Source organism: Hyla sarda, unplaced genomic scaffold (genome assembly GCF_029499605.1).
Source record: "Hyla sarda isolate aHylSar1 unplaced genomic scaffold, aHylSar1.hap1 scaffold_319, whole genome shotgun sequence".
Lineage (NCBI taxonomy): Eukaryota > Metazoa > Chordata > Amphibia > Anura > Hylidae > Hyla > Hyla sarda.
The window spans coordinates 213,264-231,586 of NW_026609923.1; the positions used below are offsets into that span (position 1 = coordinate 213,264).

General features: G+C 43.2%; 1 protein-coding gene across 1 annotated transcript in view; it reads left to right on the plus strand.

Annotated features, from left to right (window-relative positions):
• Positions 1 to 8,673: 8,673 nt before the first annotated feature.
• LOC130329598 (interphotoreceptor matrix proteoglycan 2-like) overlaps positions 8,674 to 18,323 on the plus strand; it is an 88,001-nt gene continuing 78,351 nt past the window's right edge. The window contains exon 1 of the mRNA XM_056553505.1: positions 8,674 to 8,815. Within this exon, the coding sequence (XP_056409480.1) occupies positions 8,753 to 8,815 (63 nt within the window). The 5' untranslated portion in view covers positions 8,674 to 8,752. The remainder of the gene's footprint in view (positions 8,816 to 18,323) is intronic.

Below are 18,323 nucleotides of genomic sequence, written 5' to 3' on the forward strand. Positions count from 1 at the left end.
GTGGGGAGTATATAGAGATCAGTGTATATAATAGTGTGATGAGTATATAGAGGTCAGTGTATATAATAGTGTGGAGGAGTATATAGAGGTCAGTGTATATAATAGTGTGGGGAGTATATAGAGGTCAGTGTATATAATAGTGTGGGGAGTATATAGAGGTCAGTGTATATAATAGTGTGATGAGTATATAGAGATCAGTGTATATAATAGTGTGGGGAGTATATAGAGGTCTGTGTATATAATAGTGTGGGGAGTATATAGAGATCAGTGTATATAATAGTGTGATGAGTATATAGAGGATCAGTGTATATAATAGTGTGATGAGTATATAGAGGTCAGTGTATATAATAGTGTGGGGAGTATATAGAGGTCAGTGTATATAATAGTGTGGGGAGTATATAGAGGTCAGTGTATATAATAGTGTGGTGAGTATATAGAGATCAGTGTATATAATAGTGTGGGGAGTATATAGAGATCAGTGTATATAATAGTGTGATGAGTATATAGAGATCAGTGTATATAATAGTGTGATGAGTATATAGAGGTCAGTGTATATAATAGTGTGGTGAGTATATAGAGGTCAGTGTATATAATAGTGTGGGGAGTATATAGAGGTCAGTGTATATAATAGTGTGATGAGTATATAGAGGTCAGTGTATATAATAGTGTGGTGAGTATATAGAGATCAGTGTATATAATAGTGTGGGGAGTATATAGAGGTCTGTGTATATAATAGTGTGATGAGTATATAGAGGTCAGTGTATATAATAGTGTGATGCAGTATATAGAGATCAGTGTATATAATAGTGTGATGAGTATATAGAGATCAGTGTATATAATAGTGTGTGAGTATAGAGATCAGTGTATATAATAGTGTGGGGAGTATATAGAGGTCAGTGTATATAATAGTGTGATGAGTATATAGAGATCAGTGTATATAATAGTGTGGGGAGTATATAGAGATCAGTGTATATAATAGTGTGATGAGTATATAGAGATCAGTGTATATAATAGTGTGATGAGTATATAGAGGTCAGTGTATATAATAGTGTGGGGAGTATATAGAGGTCAGTGTATATAATAGTGTGATGAGTATATAGAGATCAGTGTATATAATAGTGTGATGAGTATATAGAGGTCAGTGTATATAATAGTGTGATGAGTATATAGAGATCAGTGTATATAATAGTGTGATGAGTATATAGAGGTCAGTGTATATAATAGTGTGATGAGTATATAGAGGTCAGTGTATATAATAGTGTGGTGAGTATATAGAGATCAGTGTATATAATAGTGTGGTGAGTATATAGAGATCAGTGTATATAATAGTGTGGGGAGTATATAGAGGTCAGTGTATATAATAGTGTGATGAGTATATAGAGATCAGTGTATATAATAGTGTGGGGAGTATATAGAGGTCAGTGTATATAATAGTGTGATGAGTATATAGAGGTCAGTGTATATAATAGTGTGGGGAGTATATAGAGGTCAGTGTATATAATAGTGGGATGAGTATATAGAGGTCAGTGTATATAATAGTGTGGGGAGTATATAGAGATCAGTGTATATAATAGTGTGGTGAGTATATAGAGATCAGTGTATATAATAGTGTGGGGAGTATATAGAGATCAGTGTATATAATAGTGTGGGGAGTATATAGAGATCAGTGTATATAATAGTGTGATGAGTATATAGAGATCAGTGTATATAATAGTGTGGGGAGTATATAGAGGTCAGTGTATATAATAGTGTGATGAGTATATAGAGGTCAGTGTATATAATAGTGTGGGAGTATATAGAGATCAGTGTATATAATAGTGTGGTGAGTATATAGAGATCAGTGTATATAATAGTGTGGGGAGTATATAGAGGTCAGTGTATATAATAGTGTGGGGAGTATATAGAGGTCAGTGTATATAATAGTGTGATGAGTATATAGAGGTCAGTGTATATAATAGTGTGGGAGTATATAGAGGTCAGTGTATATTATAGTGGGATGAGTATATAGAGGTCAGTGTATATAATAGTGTGATGAGTATATAGTGATCAGTGTATATAATAGTGTGATGAGTATATATAGAGGTCAGTGTATATAATAGTGTGGGGAGTATATAGAGGTCAGTGTATATAATAGTGTGGGAGTATATAGAGATCAGTGTATATAATAGTGTGGTGAGTATATAGAGATCAGTGTATATAATAGTGTGATGAGTATATAGAGATCAGTGTATATCATAGTGTGATGAGTATATAGAGATCAGTGTATATAATAGTGTGATGAGTATATAGAGATCAGTGTATATAATAGTGTGGTGAGTATATAGAGGTCAGTGTATATAATAGTGTGATGAGTATATAGAGATCAGTGTATATAATAGTGTGGTGAGTATATAGAAATCAGTGTATATAATAGTGTGATGAGTATATAGAGATCAGTGTATATAATAGTGTGATGAGTATATATAGAGATCAGTGTATATAATAGTGTGGGGAGTATATAGAGATCAGTGTATATAATAGTGTGGGGAGTATATAGAGGTCAGTGTATATAATAGTGTGATGAGTATATAGAGATCAGTGTATATAATAGTGTGGGGAGTATATAGAGATCAGTGTATATAATAGTGTGGGTAGTATATAGAGATCAGTGTATATAATAGTGTGATGAGTATATAGAGATCAATGTATATAATAGTGTGATGAGTATATAGAGATCAGTGTATATAATAGTGTGATGAGTATATAGAGATCAGTGTATATAATAGTGTGGGGAGTATATAGAGATCAGTGTATATAATAGTGTGATGAGTATATAGAGATCAGTGTATATAATAGTGTGATGAGTATATATAGAGATCAATGTATATAATAGTGTGATGAGTATATAGAGATCAGTGTATATAATAGTGTGATGAGTATATAGAGATCAATATATATAATAGTGTGATGAGTATATAGAGGTCAGTGTATATAATAGTGTGATGAGTATATAGAGATCAGTGTATATAATAGTGTGATGAGTATATAGAGGTCAGTGTATATAATAGTGTGATGAGTATATAGAGGTCAGTGTATATAATAGTGTGGGGAGTATATAGAGGTCAGTGTATATAATAGTGTGGGGAGTATATAGAGGTCAGTGTATATAATAGTGTGATGAGTATATAGAGATCAGTGTATATAATAGTGTGGGGAGTATATAGAGGTCAGTGTATATAATAGTGTGGGGAGTATATAGAGATCAGTGTATATAATAGTGTGATGAGTATATAGAGGTCAGTGTATATAATAGTGTGGTGAGTATATAGAGGTCAGTGTATATAATAGTGTGATGAGTATATATAGAGGTCAGTGTATATAATAGTGTGATGAGTATATAGAGGTCAGTGTATATAATAGTGTGATGAGTATATAGAGATCAATGTATATAATAGTGTGAAGAGTATATATAGTGATCAGTGTATATAATAGTGTGGGGAGTATATAGAGATCAGTGTATATAATAGTGTGATGAGTATATAGAGATCAGTGTATATAATAGTGTGGGGAGTATATAGAGATCAGTGTATATAATAGTGTGATGAATATATAGAGGTCAGTGTATATAATAGTGTGGGGAGTATATAGAGGTCAGTGTATATAATAGTGTGATGAGTATATAGAGATCAGTGTATATAATAGTGTGGGGAGTATATAGAGATCAGTGTATATAATAGTGTGATGAGTATATAGAGATCAGTGTATATAATAGTGTGATGAGTGTATAGAGGTCAGTGTATATAATAGTGTGGGGAGTATATAGAGATCAGTGTATATAATAGTGTGATGAGTATATAGTGATCAGTGTATATAATAGTGTGGTGAGTATATAGAGATCAGTGTATATAATAGTGTGATGAGTATATAGAGATCAGTGTATATAATAGTGTGATGAGTATATATAGAGGTCAGTGTATATAATAGTGTGGTGAGTATATAGAGGTCAGTGTATATAATAGTGTGGTGAGTATATAGAGGTCAGTGTATATAATAGTGTGATGAGTATATAGAGGTCAGTGTATATAATAGTGTGATGAGTATATAGAGGTCAGTGTATATAATAGTGTGATGAGTATATAGAGATCAGTGTATATAATAGTGTGATGAGTATATAGAGGTCAGTGTATATAATAGTGTGGTGAGTATATAGAGATCAGTGTATATAATAGTGTGATGAGTATATAGAGATCAGTGTATATAATAGTGTGATGAGTATATAGAGATCAGTGTATATAATAGTGTGATGAGTATATAGTGATCAGTGTATATAATAGTGTGGGGAGTATATAGAGGTCAGTGTATATAATAGTGTGATGAGTATATAGAGGTCAGTGTATATAATAGTGTGATGAGTATATAGAGATCAGTGTATATAATAGTGTGATGAGTATATAGAGATCAATGTATATAATAGTGTGGTGAGTATATAGAGATCAATGTATATAATAGTGTGGGGAGTATATAGAGATCAGTGTATATAATAGTGTGGTGAGTATATAGAGATCAGTGTATATAATAGTGTGATGAGTATATAGAGGTCAGTGTATATAATAGTGTGGGGAGTATATAGAGGTCAGTGTATATAATAGTGTGATGAGTATATAGAGATCAGTGTATATAATAGTGTGATGAGTATATAGAGGTCAGTGTATATAATAGTTTGATGAGTATATATAGAGGTCAGTGTATATAATAGTGTGATGAGTATATAGAGGTCAGTGTATATAATAGTGTGATGAGTATATAGAGATCAATGTATATAATAGTGTGGGGAGTATATAGAGGTCAGTGTATATAATAGTGTGAAGAGTATATATAGTGATCAGTGTATATAATAGTGTGGGGAGTATATAGAGATCAGTGTATATAATAGTGTGGTGAGTATATAGAGATTAGTGTATATAATAGTGTGATGAGTATATATAGAGATCAGTGTATATAATAGTGTGGGGAGTATATAGAGATCAGTGTATATAATAGTGTGATGAGTATATAGAGATCAGTGTATATAATAGTGTGGGGAGTATATATAGTGATCAGTGTATATAATAGTGTGGGGAGTATATAGAGATCAGTGTATATAATAGTGTGATGAGTATATAGAGATCAGTGTATATAATAGTGTGATGAGTATATAGAGGTCAGTGTATATAATAGTGTGATGAGTATATAGTGATCAGTGTATATAATAGTGTGATGAGTATATAGAGATCAGTGTATATAATAGTGTGGGGAGTATATAGAGATCAGTGTATATAATAGTGTGGTGAGTATATAGAGGTCAGGGTATATAATAGTGTGATGAGTATATAGAGATCAGTGTATATAATAGTGTGATGAGTATATAGAGATCAGTGTATATAATAGTGTGGTGAGTATATAGAGATCAGTGTATATAATAGTGTGATGAGTATATAGAGATCAGTGTATATAATAGTGTGGGGAGTATATAGAGATCAGTGTATATAATAGTGTGATGAGTATATAGAGATCAGTGTATATAATAGTGTGATGAGTATATAGTGATCAGTGTATATAATAGTGTGATGAGTATATAGAGATCAGGGTATATAATAGTGTGGGGAGTATATAGAGATCAGTGTATATAATAGTGTGATGAGTATATAGTGATCAGTGTATATAATAGTGTGGGGAGTATATAGAGGTCAGTGTATATAATAGTGTGGTGAGTATATAGAGGTCAGGGTATATAATAGTGTGATGAGTATATAGAGATCAGTGTATATAATAGTGTGGTGAGTATATAGAGATCAGTGTATATAATAGTGTGATGAGTATATAGAGATCAGTGTATATAATAGTGTGGTGAGTATATAGAGATCAGTGTATATAATAGTGTGATGAGTATATAGAGGTCAGTGTATATAATAGTGTGATGAGTATATAGAGATCAGTGTATATAATAGTGTGGTGAGTATATAGAGATCAGTGTATATAATAGTGTGATGAGTATATAGAGATCAGTGTATATAATAGTGTGGTGAGTATATAGAGATCAGTGTATATAATAGTGTGATGAGTATATAGAGGTCAGTGTATATAATAGTGTGATGAGTATATAGAGATCAGTGTATATAATAGTGTGGTGAGTATATAGAGATCAGTGTATATAATAGTGTGGGGAGTATATAGAGATCAGTGTATATAATAGTGTGATGAGTATATATAGAGATCAGTGTATATAATAGTGTGATGAGTATATAGAGATCAGTGTATATAATAGTGTGATGAGTATATAGAGATCAGTGTATATAATAGTGTGATGAGTATATAGAGGTCAGTGTATATAATATTGTGATGAGTATATAGAGGTCAGTGTTTGTATATAATTGAGTGGCGAGTATACACCCTATTCCAAATTATTGTGCAAAATTCTATTTTAACCCCTTAAGGACGCAGCCCTTTTTCACCTTAAGGACTGAGCCCTTTTTCGCAATTCTGACCACCGTCGCTTGACGAATTAATATCTACAAAACGCTTTTACCTATTATTCTGATTCTGAGATTGTTTTTTCGTGACATATTCTACTTTATTTTGTTGGTAAATTTTTCGGCGTTACTTGCATCCTTTTTTGGTGAAAAATCCCCAAATTTCATGAAAATTTAGCATTTTTCTAACTTTGAAGCTCTCTACTTGTAAGGAAAATGGATATTCACAATACATTTTATTTTTATTCACAAATACAATATGTCCACTTTATGTTGGCCTCATAAAATGGACATATTTTTGCTTTTTGAAAAAATTAGAGGGCTTCAAAGTAGAGCAGCGATTTTCAAAAAATTCATGAAAATTGCTAAATCTGAAGGGACAGATGTTACAGAACTACAACTCCCAGCATGCCTGGCCAGTCCAGGCATGCTGAGAGTTTTAGTTTGGCAACATCTGGAGGGCTACCGTTTGGGCATCACTCTAACAGTGGTCTCCAAACTGTGACCCTCCAGATGTTGCAAAACTATAACTCCCAGCATGCCCAGACAGTCTTTGGCATGCTGGGAGTTGCAGTTTGGCCTTCCTAGTGGTTGCCACAGTAAAGATCGTTTAACTTTCACTTTCAATTCCCCCCCCCCCCCACACGACGATTCCCTACCTGAGCCAGGATCCAGTACAGTGGTCCCTCAACATACGATGGTAATTCGTTCCAAACGACCCATCGTTTGTCGAATCCATCGTATGTTGAGGGATCCGTGCAATGTAAAGTATAGGAAGCTGTACTTACCTGTCCCCGCTGCTCCGCACCAGGTCCTCACCGCTCCCGCTGCTGTTCCAGGGGCTCCCGCTGCTGTCCCGCTGCTCCGGTGTCTTCTTCGCGATCCTCCGGTGTCTTGCGCATCTTCTGCAGGGTCCGGACCTCGCTTTCTGGTGACGTTATTACGCTGCTGCGCCGGCGCGGCGTGCGTAGTGACGTAATAACGACGGCGGAAAGCAAGGCCCGGACGCTGGAGAAGATGCGCAAGACACCGGAGGATCGCAAAGTGGACCCGGAGCATCGGGAATAGGTAAGTGAACCTGCTGGGGCACATTACACTGCTATCCGACAGCAGCTTAAGCATTTTGCGCTGTCGGGTAGCAGTTAATGCGATGGCCCCGACACATAAAAGCATCGTATGTCGATGCTGACATCGACATGCGTTGGCCTCTGAGAGGCCATCATATGTCAATTTTATCATATGTCTGGCCCATCGTAGGTCGGGGGGTTACTGTAGTCTCCAGCGAAGATCCCGGGTCCCCAGGCATCTTCTTCCCACGATCCCCTCGACATCCAGGGGCGGGCAGAACAGGGGGTTTGCCACGGCAACCCCCTGTCCTGCGCTGCCGTTGGTCAGAACTCCGTTCTGCTAATGGCAGGGGATAGGAAGAGATCGCAGCTCTGCGACCTCACTCCTATCCCTTAGGCTGATCGGGGCTGTCGCTGCCAACTCCGATCAGCCCTATTTTCCGGGTGATCGGGTCACTAGAGACCCGATCAGCCCGGAATTGGAGAAAATCGCATGTCTGAATTGACATGCGATTTTCTCCGATCGCCGACCCCTGGGCGATGTGCCGGGATGCCTGCTGAATGATTTCAGCAGGCATCCCGATCCGGTCCCCAACCGGCTAGCGGCGGGGACCGGAATTCCCACGGGCGTATCCATACGCCCTCAGTCCTTAAGGACTCGGGTTGCAGGGCGTATGCATACGCCTTGTGTCCTGAACAGGTTAAGTGTCACAAAGATTAAATATTTTGTTTTTCAGTGTAAGGCTGGGTTCACACTAGGTTTGTAGTGTACGGGTGTCTGAACCGGTTGGGAGGAGCGAAAACCGGCCGCTCCCGTATCCCACCTGGATCTGGCCCAAACCTCATTCTGACTCTGGTCCGCTCATTTTTGCCTCGAATATGGTACTCTAACCAAACCTAAAACCATGGTATACCATTGTTTTCGGTCCGGTGGGAAAACTGGATACGGGGCAAAAATTAACCAACCGGAGTCAGCGTCCGGCTTTCGCTCCTCCCAAACGGATCCGGCACCCGTACACTACAAACGTAGTGTGAACCCACCCTAACTCATGAATACATTGTGTCTCAGGCTCTTTTGATCACTGAAAACTATCTTGGACTCCTGTGATAATTAGATTGCCAGCTCTGCCCAATTTAAGGAAAAACTTCTAAAAATGGGTGTTCCCCATTATTAAGCAGACACCATTTTCAAGCAATATGGGGAAGAAAAAGGATTCTCTGTTGCCGAAAAGAGTGAAATATTTCAATGCCTTGGACGAGGTATGAAAACGTTAGATATTTCACGAAATCTTAAGAGTAATCATCGCACTAATAAGATATTTGTGGCTGATTCAGAGCACAGATGGGTTGATCCATGCATTGGATCAAGAGAGCAGCTGCTAAAATACCATTACAGCAAACAGATATATGAAGCCGCTGGTGCCTCTGGAGTCCCACGGACATCAAGGTGTAGAGACCTCCAGAGTCTTGTGCATAAACCTTCTATTCTGCCACCACTAGCCAATTCTCACAAGCAAAAAAGAAAAATACATGAAGACAAATTTTCAAACAGTATTATAATATACCTACATATGCTACCAATAAGAATATACTCAATTATCATGAATCCAAAAAATATTTATTAAATAAAATTTTACACAATTATCCAAAAACAGCTCAAGAAGGACAGACACCCCTAACCCATAAAAAACATGCACCACAGTAGGCACAGTGTCCCCAGCCGTATAATCACCAAAATATATCGCAACACACTCATATGAGGTAGTAATGACTCCTCCGTATATGTACACAATATACCAGGTAATTGTTACTACTTGCGCTCCAGCCGCGCATGGCGGCCGGGAGCACACGGTCTCTGCTCCCGGCGGGGCCGGGATTTGCATCGCGGGACGCGCCGCGTGCGAGTCCCGGCCCGTCGCTTACCTCACTCCCCTGCTGCCTCCTGCTCTGTGTCTCAGCACCAGCGCGCGTGTCCCCATCTCCTAGGGCGCGCGAGCGCTGGTGCTCTGAGATTTAAAGGGCCAGTACGCCCATAATTGTATGCACCTGTACAGCACATTATAAAGTTGTTGCACCTCCCACACCCCCCTGCCGGATCTTCAGTGCCATTTGCCTGAGAGAAAGTGTACCCTATTGCCTGTTTGCCATACCCGTGTACCCAGATCTTTCCGCTACGTTTACTGACTACGAACCTTTGCTGCCTGCCTTGACCTTCTGCTATGTTGACTACTCCTCCGTCTCATCCTCCTGTACCTCGTCTTGCCCGGTTACCTGTGTGGTCGAGCCATATTGGGGGTAGCGACCTGGGTGTCTCCTGCCGCAGCAAGTCCATCCTGCTTTGCGGCGGGCTCTGGTGAAGACCAGCGGCACCTTAGACTCCGCTCCCCGATACGGTCCGAGTCATCTGCCACACAGGTAGAGGATCCACATCTTGTTCCAGACCGCCCGCATCCAGGTGCGTGACTGCAAGATCCGGCCATGGATCCAACTGGGGTTCCTCTGCCTGATTCGGATCTTGCATCGGTCATGGCGCTTCAGTCCCAGCAGTTGGCCCAGCAGGCACAGCAGCTCAACCAGCTTTCCGCCATGATCCAGCAGCTGCTCTCTGCCCAGCAAAATCCACCACAGCCTCTTCCAGCTCCTGTGCAGCCTCCCGCTGCTGCAGTTTCCTCCGGTTCGAAACTCCGTCTGTCGCTTCTGTCGAAGTTTGAAGGAGATCCCAATACTTGTCGGGGTTTCTTGACACAGTGCTCCATGCACTTGGAACTCATGGCGGACCAGATCTCCACAGAGCGAGCAAAGGTGGCCTTGGTCATCAGTCTCCTGTCTGGTAGGGCCTTGGCCTGGGCTACTCCACTATGGGATCGCAGTGATGCTATCACTAATAACCTCCAGGCGTTCCAGATGGAATTTCGCACAGTTTTTGAAGAACCTGCCCGAGCTTCCTCCACTGAGACGGCATTACTGAGTCTTTCCCAGGGCAATTCCACTCTGGGCGAATATGTCATCCGGTTCCGGACCCTGGCGTCGGAGTTGTCATGGAATAATGAAGCTCTCTGCGCTACATTTAAGAGGGGATTATAAAAGATAAAAGATGTCCTTGCTGCCCGGGAGTTGCCATCCAATTTGTATCAACTAATACAATTGGCATCCCGGATTGATTTCCCTTTCTCTGAGAGACGTGAGGAACCACGTCAAGAAAGAGAATCAGCATGACCTCGGCGCTTTCCTTGCTTGGCTCCAGTCTTCCAGCAACCACCGCAACCTTCTACCTTGCCTCCCGCAGTGGAGGCAATGCAGGTGGATCGGTCTCGCCTGACTCTGCAAGAAAGAACTCGATGCCGAGCTGAGAATCTGTGTCTCTGCTGCGCCAGTGCCGATCATTTCCTTAAAGATTGTCCTGTACGTCCACAGCCACAGGGAAACGCTCGCACCTAGGGTTTGTTGGAGAGGCCTGTGTGAATTCCTCCTCTCCACGTTTAAATTTGACAGTCCAGCTCCTTCTTCCCTCCAAAGAGATCCTCTCCGTTCTGGCCTTCCTGGACTCTGGCTCTGCAGGAAACTTTATTGATGCCTCCCTTGTGCATAAGTATCGTCTGCCTGTGTCCCGCCTACAGAAACCACTGTACATCTCTACGGTCAATGGAGAAAGACTGGACTGTACCGTGCTTTACCGCACAGAACCCCTGTCTATGCAGGTCGGAGTTTCTCATAAGGAGAACTTGTCCTTCTACGTACTCCCATACTGTACTTCTCCTCTCCTGCTTGGTCTACCTTGGTTAAAGCTCCATGCCCCACAGCTGGATTGGAAAACTGGAGAAGTCCTACGTTGGGGTCCACATTGTAATAATCACTGTATCCATATACGTGTTACTAAATTGAAACCAGCTTCTAGTCCTCTGCCTGGTCTGCCTGCTTTTCTTCAGGACTTTGAGGACATTTTCAGCGAAAAGCAAGCTGAAGTATTGCCTCCACATCGCCCCTACGATTGCCCTATAGACTTACAGCCCGGAACCACTCCTCCCAGAGGCAAAATTTACCCCTTGTCTGTTCCAGAAACCCAGGCCATGGCAGACTACATCCAAGAAAATCTGCGCAAGGGGTTTATCCGGAAGTCCTCTTCACCTGCCGGGGCAGGGTTCTTCTTCGTTGAAAAAAAAGACGGTTCTTTGCGACCTTGTATTGACTATCGTGGATTAAATAAAATTACTGTAAAGAACCGTTATCCACTACCCCTAATCTCGGAATTATTTGATCAGCTAAGAGGTGCCAAAATCTTCTCAAAACTTGATCTGCATCCATGGAAGACCGCGTTTAATACCCGAGATGGACATTTCGAGTATCTTGTCATGCCATTTGGACTCTGTAATGCTCCAGCAGTCTTTCAGGAGTTCGTCAACGACATTTTTCGTGATCTTCTATACACTTGTGTCGTAGTCTATTTGGACTACATACTCATCTATTCGTCCAATCCTCAATCTCATCGCTCTCATCTCCGCCAAGTCTTACAGCGTCTCCGGGAAAATCGTCTTCATGCCAAACTGGAGAAATGTACTTTTGAGAAAACCAGTCTTCCTTTCTTGGGCTATATTGTTACAAGTGAAGGTCTCCAGATGGATCCCAACAAGTTGTCCACTGTTCTAGACTGGCCTCAACCTTCTGGTCTGAAGGCGACCCAGCGTTTCCTTGGTTTTGCCAACTACTATCGGCATTTTATACCTCACTACTCTACTCTGGTAGCTCTCATCGTCTCCCTTAACAAGAAGACTGCTAACCCCAGGGTGTGGACACCAGAGGCTGTAGAAGCTTTCAAACAATTGAAGTTCGCCTTTGCTTCTGCTCCTGTTTTATTCAGACCTGATCCTAACAAGCCATTTTTCTTGGAAGTGGATGCTTCCTCAGTAGGAGCTGGGGCAGTTTTAACACAAAAGTCTGCTAAAGGGAGAACTTTTACCTGTGGCTTTTTCTCTAAAACCTTCACCTCTGCAGAAAGAAACTATACTATCGGTGATCGCGAGCTCCTAGCCATTAAACTGGCCTTAAAAGAGTGGCGTCAACTTTTGGAGGGTTCAGTATTTCCTGTCACAATTTATTCAGACCACAAGAATCTGCTTTATCTTCAGTCAGCTCATCATCTCAACCCACGACAGGCCCGATGGTCCTTGTTTTTCTCCAGATTCCACTTCTTCATCCACTTCCGTCCTGCAGAAAAGAATGTCCATGCTGACGCTCTCTCCAGGTCTTCAGATGTGCACGACTGTGAATCTCTTCCACAGCATTTTATCCCGCCGGAGCGTCTCATTTCTACAGCACCAGCAAGTCTCCAACACCTGCCTCCTGGAAAAACTTACATTTCACCTTGTATGAAACTCCGAGTCTTGAAATGGGGACATTCTTCTCATCTGGCAGGCCATCCTGGTATTCGTAAGACTTTACAGCTCATCTCAAGACAGTACTGGTGGCCAACTTTGAAAAAGGATGTCGTTGATTTTGTTTGGTCCTGCCCAGTCTGTGCCCGGGACAAGACTCCCCGTTCCAAGCCAGCAGGTCTGCTTCAACCCTTGCCAGTTCCCGAATTTCCTTGGTCTGACATTGCCATGGATTTCATTGCAGATCTTCCTTCTTCCCAAGGTAATACTGTCATATGGGTGGTAGTAGATCGCTTTTCTAAAATGGCTCATTTTGTACCGCTACCTAGGCTCCCATCAGCTCCACAACTTGCCAAGCTTTTTCTCCATCATATCTTTCGTTTGCATGGACTTCTTTCCCATATTGTCTCCGACCGAGGGGTTCAGTTTGTTTCTAAATTCTGGAGGGCCCTGTGTTCATGTCTACAAATCAAGTTGGATTTCTCATCGGCTTACCATCCTCAGTCCAATGGACAGGTCGAGAGGGTGAATCAGGTTTTGGGAGACTATCTACGCCATTTTATTTCTGTGCGTCAAGATGACTGGATCCAACTGCTACCATGGGCTGAATTTTCCTACAACCACAAAGACTCCGATTCCTCTGGTGCTTCTCCCTTCTTTGTGGTCTATAGACTTCACCCTCGTCCTCCTCTTCCTTTGTCATCTTCCTCTGGAGTTCCTGCCGTCGATGAACAAGTACGGAATTTTTCTTCCATCTGGCAAAAGACACGTCTTGCACTTCTACAGGCTACTTCTCCCATGAAAGTTCAGGCAGACAAGAAGAGACGTCCTTGTCTGGATCCGGACTGGTATGCGGAGAGGACATGGGTGTTGGATCCTCTGTGTCAGTGAGGAGATGGCGTGGGCCGTACCAGGGGAACGGAATCTAAGGAGTTACTGGTTTTCACCAGAGCCCGCCGCAAAGCAGGATGGACTTGCAGCGGCAGGTAACCCCCAGGTCGTTCCACCCGATAGCGACTCAACCTCACTGACAGCTGAGACAGGCGCTGTACACAAGGGCAAGGCAAGAGAAAGGTCAGACATAGCAGAAGGTCTGGGCAGGCAGCAATGGTTCGTAGTCAGGGGCAACGGCAAGGGTCTGGATACACAGGCAATGGAACACACAGAAACGCTTTCTCAGGGCACAAGGCAACAAGATCCGACAGGAAGGGGATTTGCTTTATATAGTGTAGGGAGTGTTAGGAACTAATTGGGCCAGGCACCAATTAATGGTGCATTGGCCCTTTAAATCTGAGAGACCCGGCGCGCGTGCGCCCTAGAGAGCGGGGCCGCGCCGGGACTGAGCAGGAGGACGGGGCAGGTGAGAGACATGGGGCATGATCCGAGAGCGGGCACGTCCCGCACCTCGGATCGTGTCCCCTCCGGGAACATGGAAGCAGAGCTCGCGGTCAGCGGTGCCGACCGGACCGCTGCATATGGAGGCGCGCCACGAGCGCTCTGGGGAAGCAGCGGGACCCGGAGCGCTCGGTGTGACAGTACCCCCCCCTTGGGTCTCCCCCTCTTTTTTGAGCCCAGGAACCTATGGATGAGCTCCTTGTCGAGGATATTGTCCTCGGGCTCCCAAGACCTCTCTTCGGGGCCACAATTCTCCCAATCAACGAGAATTTTTTTTTTTTACCTCTGACGACCTTGGAGGCAAGGATTTCTTTTACCAAGAAGACGTCAGAGGACCCAGTGACAGGAGCAGGAACGGTGACCTAGGGGGAAAAGCGGTTAAGAATGAGAGGTTTGAGAAGGGATACATGAAAGGAGTTAGGAATACGAAGAGAAGGAGGAAGATGGAGCTTGTAGGAGACAGGGTTGATTTGACTTTTGACTCTATATGGTCCGAGGTAACGAGGACCCAACTTGTAGCTAGAGACACGAAACCGAATATATTTGGCAGAGAGCCACACTTTGTCACCAGGGGCAAAGACAGGAGGAGCTCTTCTCTTCTTATCCGCATGTTTCTTCATGCAAGAAGAGGCCAGTGAGAGCGACTTTTGAGTTTACTTCCAGATAGAAGAGAAGTCCAGGGTCAAATCATCTACGGCAGGAACTCCAGATGAGGTGGGGATGGGGGGGGGAAGAGGGTGACAGCCGTACACCACAAAGAACGGAGACTTGGCGGAGTTTTTGAAATTGTACGAGAATTCAGTCCAGGGTAACAGGTCGACCCAATCATCTTGACGGGAGGAAACAAAATGTCGCAGGTAGTCACCAAGGATCTGGTTCACTCTCTCTACTTGTCCATTGGACTGCGGGTGGTAGGAGGACGAGAAATTTAATTTGATCTTTAATTGATTGCAGAGAGCTCTCCAAAATTTAGACACGAATTGAACGCCTCTATCGTGGGAAGTCATGAAGACGAAAGATCTGCAGAAAAAATTGCTTCGCCAACTGTGGCGCAGAAGGAAGGCCTGGAAGCGGAGTAAAGTGAGCCATTTTGGAAAAATGATCAACGACCACCCAGATGACAGTGTTACAATGGGATACAGGAAGATCAGTGATGAAGTCCATGGCTATGTGGGACCAAGGCTGACCAAGGCAGCGGATGGAGAAGACCTGAAGGTTTCTGACGAGGGGTCTTGTCACGTGCACATACTGTACAGGCTCGTACGAAATCGGTCACATCCTTTTCCAAGGAGGACCACCAATAGTGTCTGGCAATCAACTGTAAAGTCTTTTTTATTCCAGCGTGACCAGCCAGAAGGGAGGAATGGCCACATTTGAGGATCCGGAGGCGAAGACGGGGAGGAACATAAGTCTTTCCTGGAGGGACAGGTACCAAAGGAGCAGAAGAGATCAGGCACTCAGGGGGAATGATGTGCTGAGGAAGGGTCTCGGCTTCAGAGGCATCGGTGGTACGAGATAGAGCATCAGCTCTGACATTCTTGTCTGCGGGAAGAAAATGGATCTGAAAGTTGAAACGGGCAAAAAATAACGACCACCTAGCCTGGCGAGGATTTAGCCGCTGGGCGGATTGGAGATAAGACAAATTTTTGTGATCTGTATAAATGGTGATGGGGTGAAGGGATCCTTCCAGAAGATGTCTCCACTCCTCAAGGGCCAACTTAATTGCCAACAGTTCACGGTCTCCGATGGAATAATTTTTTTCTGGAGGTGAAAAGGTTTAAGAGAAAAATCTGCAAGTGACATGTTTTCTTTTAGTGGATTTTTGTAGGAGAACAGCTCCGGCTCCAACAGAGGAGGCGTCAACCTCGAGGAAGAAGGGCTTCAGAGGATCAGGTCTGGACAAGACTGGAGCAGAGGAGAAGGTGGTTTTGAGGTGGTTAAAGGCTTTCTCCGCTTGTGGCGGCCAGGATTTCGGATTGGCATTTTTCTTAGTCAGTGCTACAATAGGAGCATCGATGGTGGAGAAGTGGGGAATGAATTGACGATAATAATTAGCAAATCCGAGAAATCTTTGGATTTCTGGCAGGCCAGTGGGACGAGGCCAATCCATTACTGCAGAAAGTTTAGCAGGGTCCATTTGAAGACCTTGTCCGGACACAATGTATCCCAGGAAGGGAAGACTGCTGCGTTCGAATAGATACTTCTCAATTTTAGCGTAAAGTTGATTTTGACGTAGTCGCTGGAGCACTTGACGAACATGAAGGCGATGTTCCTCTAGGCTGGAGGAAAAAATGAGCATGTCGTCAAGGTAGACTACCACACAGGAGTACAACATGTCCCGAAAAATCTCATTAACAAAGTCCTGAAAGACTGCTGGGGCGTTGCATAGACCAAAGGGCATGACTAGGTATTCAAAGTGACCATCTCTAGTATTGAAGGTGGTTTTCCATTCGTCGCCTGCACGAATACGGATGAGGTTATATGCGCCCCTTAAATCAAGTTTGGTGAAAATCTTGGCACCTCGCAGTCGGTCGAAGAGTTCGGAGATGAGAGGCAGAGGATAGTGATTTTTTACGGTAATTTTATTGAGGCCGCGGTAATCAATACAAGGGCGGAGAGATCCATCTTTTTTAGCGACAAAGAAAAATCCAGCTCCAGCTCGGGACGAGGATTTCTGGATAAAACCTCTTTTGAAGTTTTCTTGGATGTACTCAGACATAGCTTGGGTTTCCGGGGTAGAAAGTGGGTAAATCCTACCACGGGGCGGTGTGGTACCAGGGAGCAGGTCGATAGGATAGTCATAGGGTCTATGTGGTGGTAATACCTATGCCTGCTTTTTACAAAAGATGTCTGAAAAGTCCTGATAGGCCTTAGGAAGACCTGGCAAAGGAGTAGCCATGGAGACTTGGCAGGAAGAAACTGGGTAAAGACATCGCTTGTGGCAAGAAGATCCCCAGCTCTTAATGTCCCCGGTGACCCAGTCAAGGCTAGGCGAATGACGTTGGAGCCAGGGCAAGCCCAGAAGAATTTCAGAAGTGCAGTTGGGTAGCACAAAAAATTCAATATGTTCATGATGGTGAACTCCAACAGACATGAGTAGCGGTTGAGTGCGGTAACGCACGGTGCAGACCAGCCTCTCTCCATTGACGGATGAAATGAAGAGAGGTTTGACAAGACGGGTGACTGGAATGTTGAATCTGTTGACTAGGGAGGCTTCAATGAAACTTCCTGCTGAACCCGAGTCCAAGAAGGCCACAGCGGAGAAGGAAGTAGCATTAGCAGGTATAGCAATCCGCACAGGTAAAGTCAATCGTGGAGAGGTAGAATTCACTCCTAGCAACGAGTCTCCTACGTTGACTAGGTGAGTGGGTGCGTTTCTCAGACGCGGAGGCTGAATAGGACAGTCTTTTAGGAAATGTTCGGTGCTTGCACAGTATAGACACAGGTTTTCATTCCTACGGCGAGTCCTCTCTTGTTGGGTCAGGCGAGACCAATCCACTTGCATAGCCTCCTCGGCAGGAGGCACAGGTACAGATTGCAAAGGACGTTGGAAGAGAGGAGCCTGGGAGGAAAACCGCCTGGTGTGAACAAGATCCTTTTCCTGACGAAGCTCCTGGCGTCTTTCCGTGAAACGCATGTCGATGTGGGTGGCCAAATGGAGGAGTTCAGACAAGTTAGCAGGAATTTCTCGTGCGGCCAGGACATCTTTGATGTGACTGGATAAGCCTTTCTTGAAGGTTGCGCAGAGGGCCTCATTATTCCAGAAAAGCTCAGAGGCGAGGGTGCGGAACTGAATGTCGTATTCGCCCACTGAAGAACTCCCTTGGACAAGATTCAGCAAAGCAGTCTCGGCTGAGGAAGCCCGGGCTGGCTCCTCAAAGACACTACTTACTTCTGAGAAGAAGGACTGGATTTTAGCTGTGGCAGGATCGTTGCGGTCCCAAAGCAGTGTGGCCCATGACAAGGCCTTTCCAGACAGGAGGCTGACCATGAACGCCACCTTA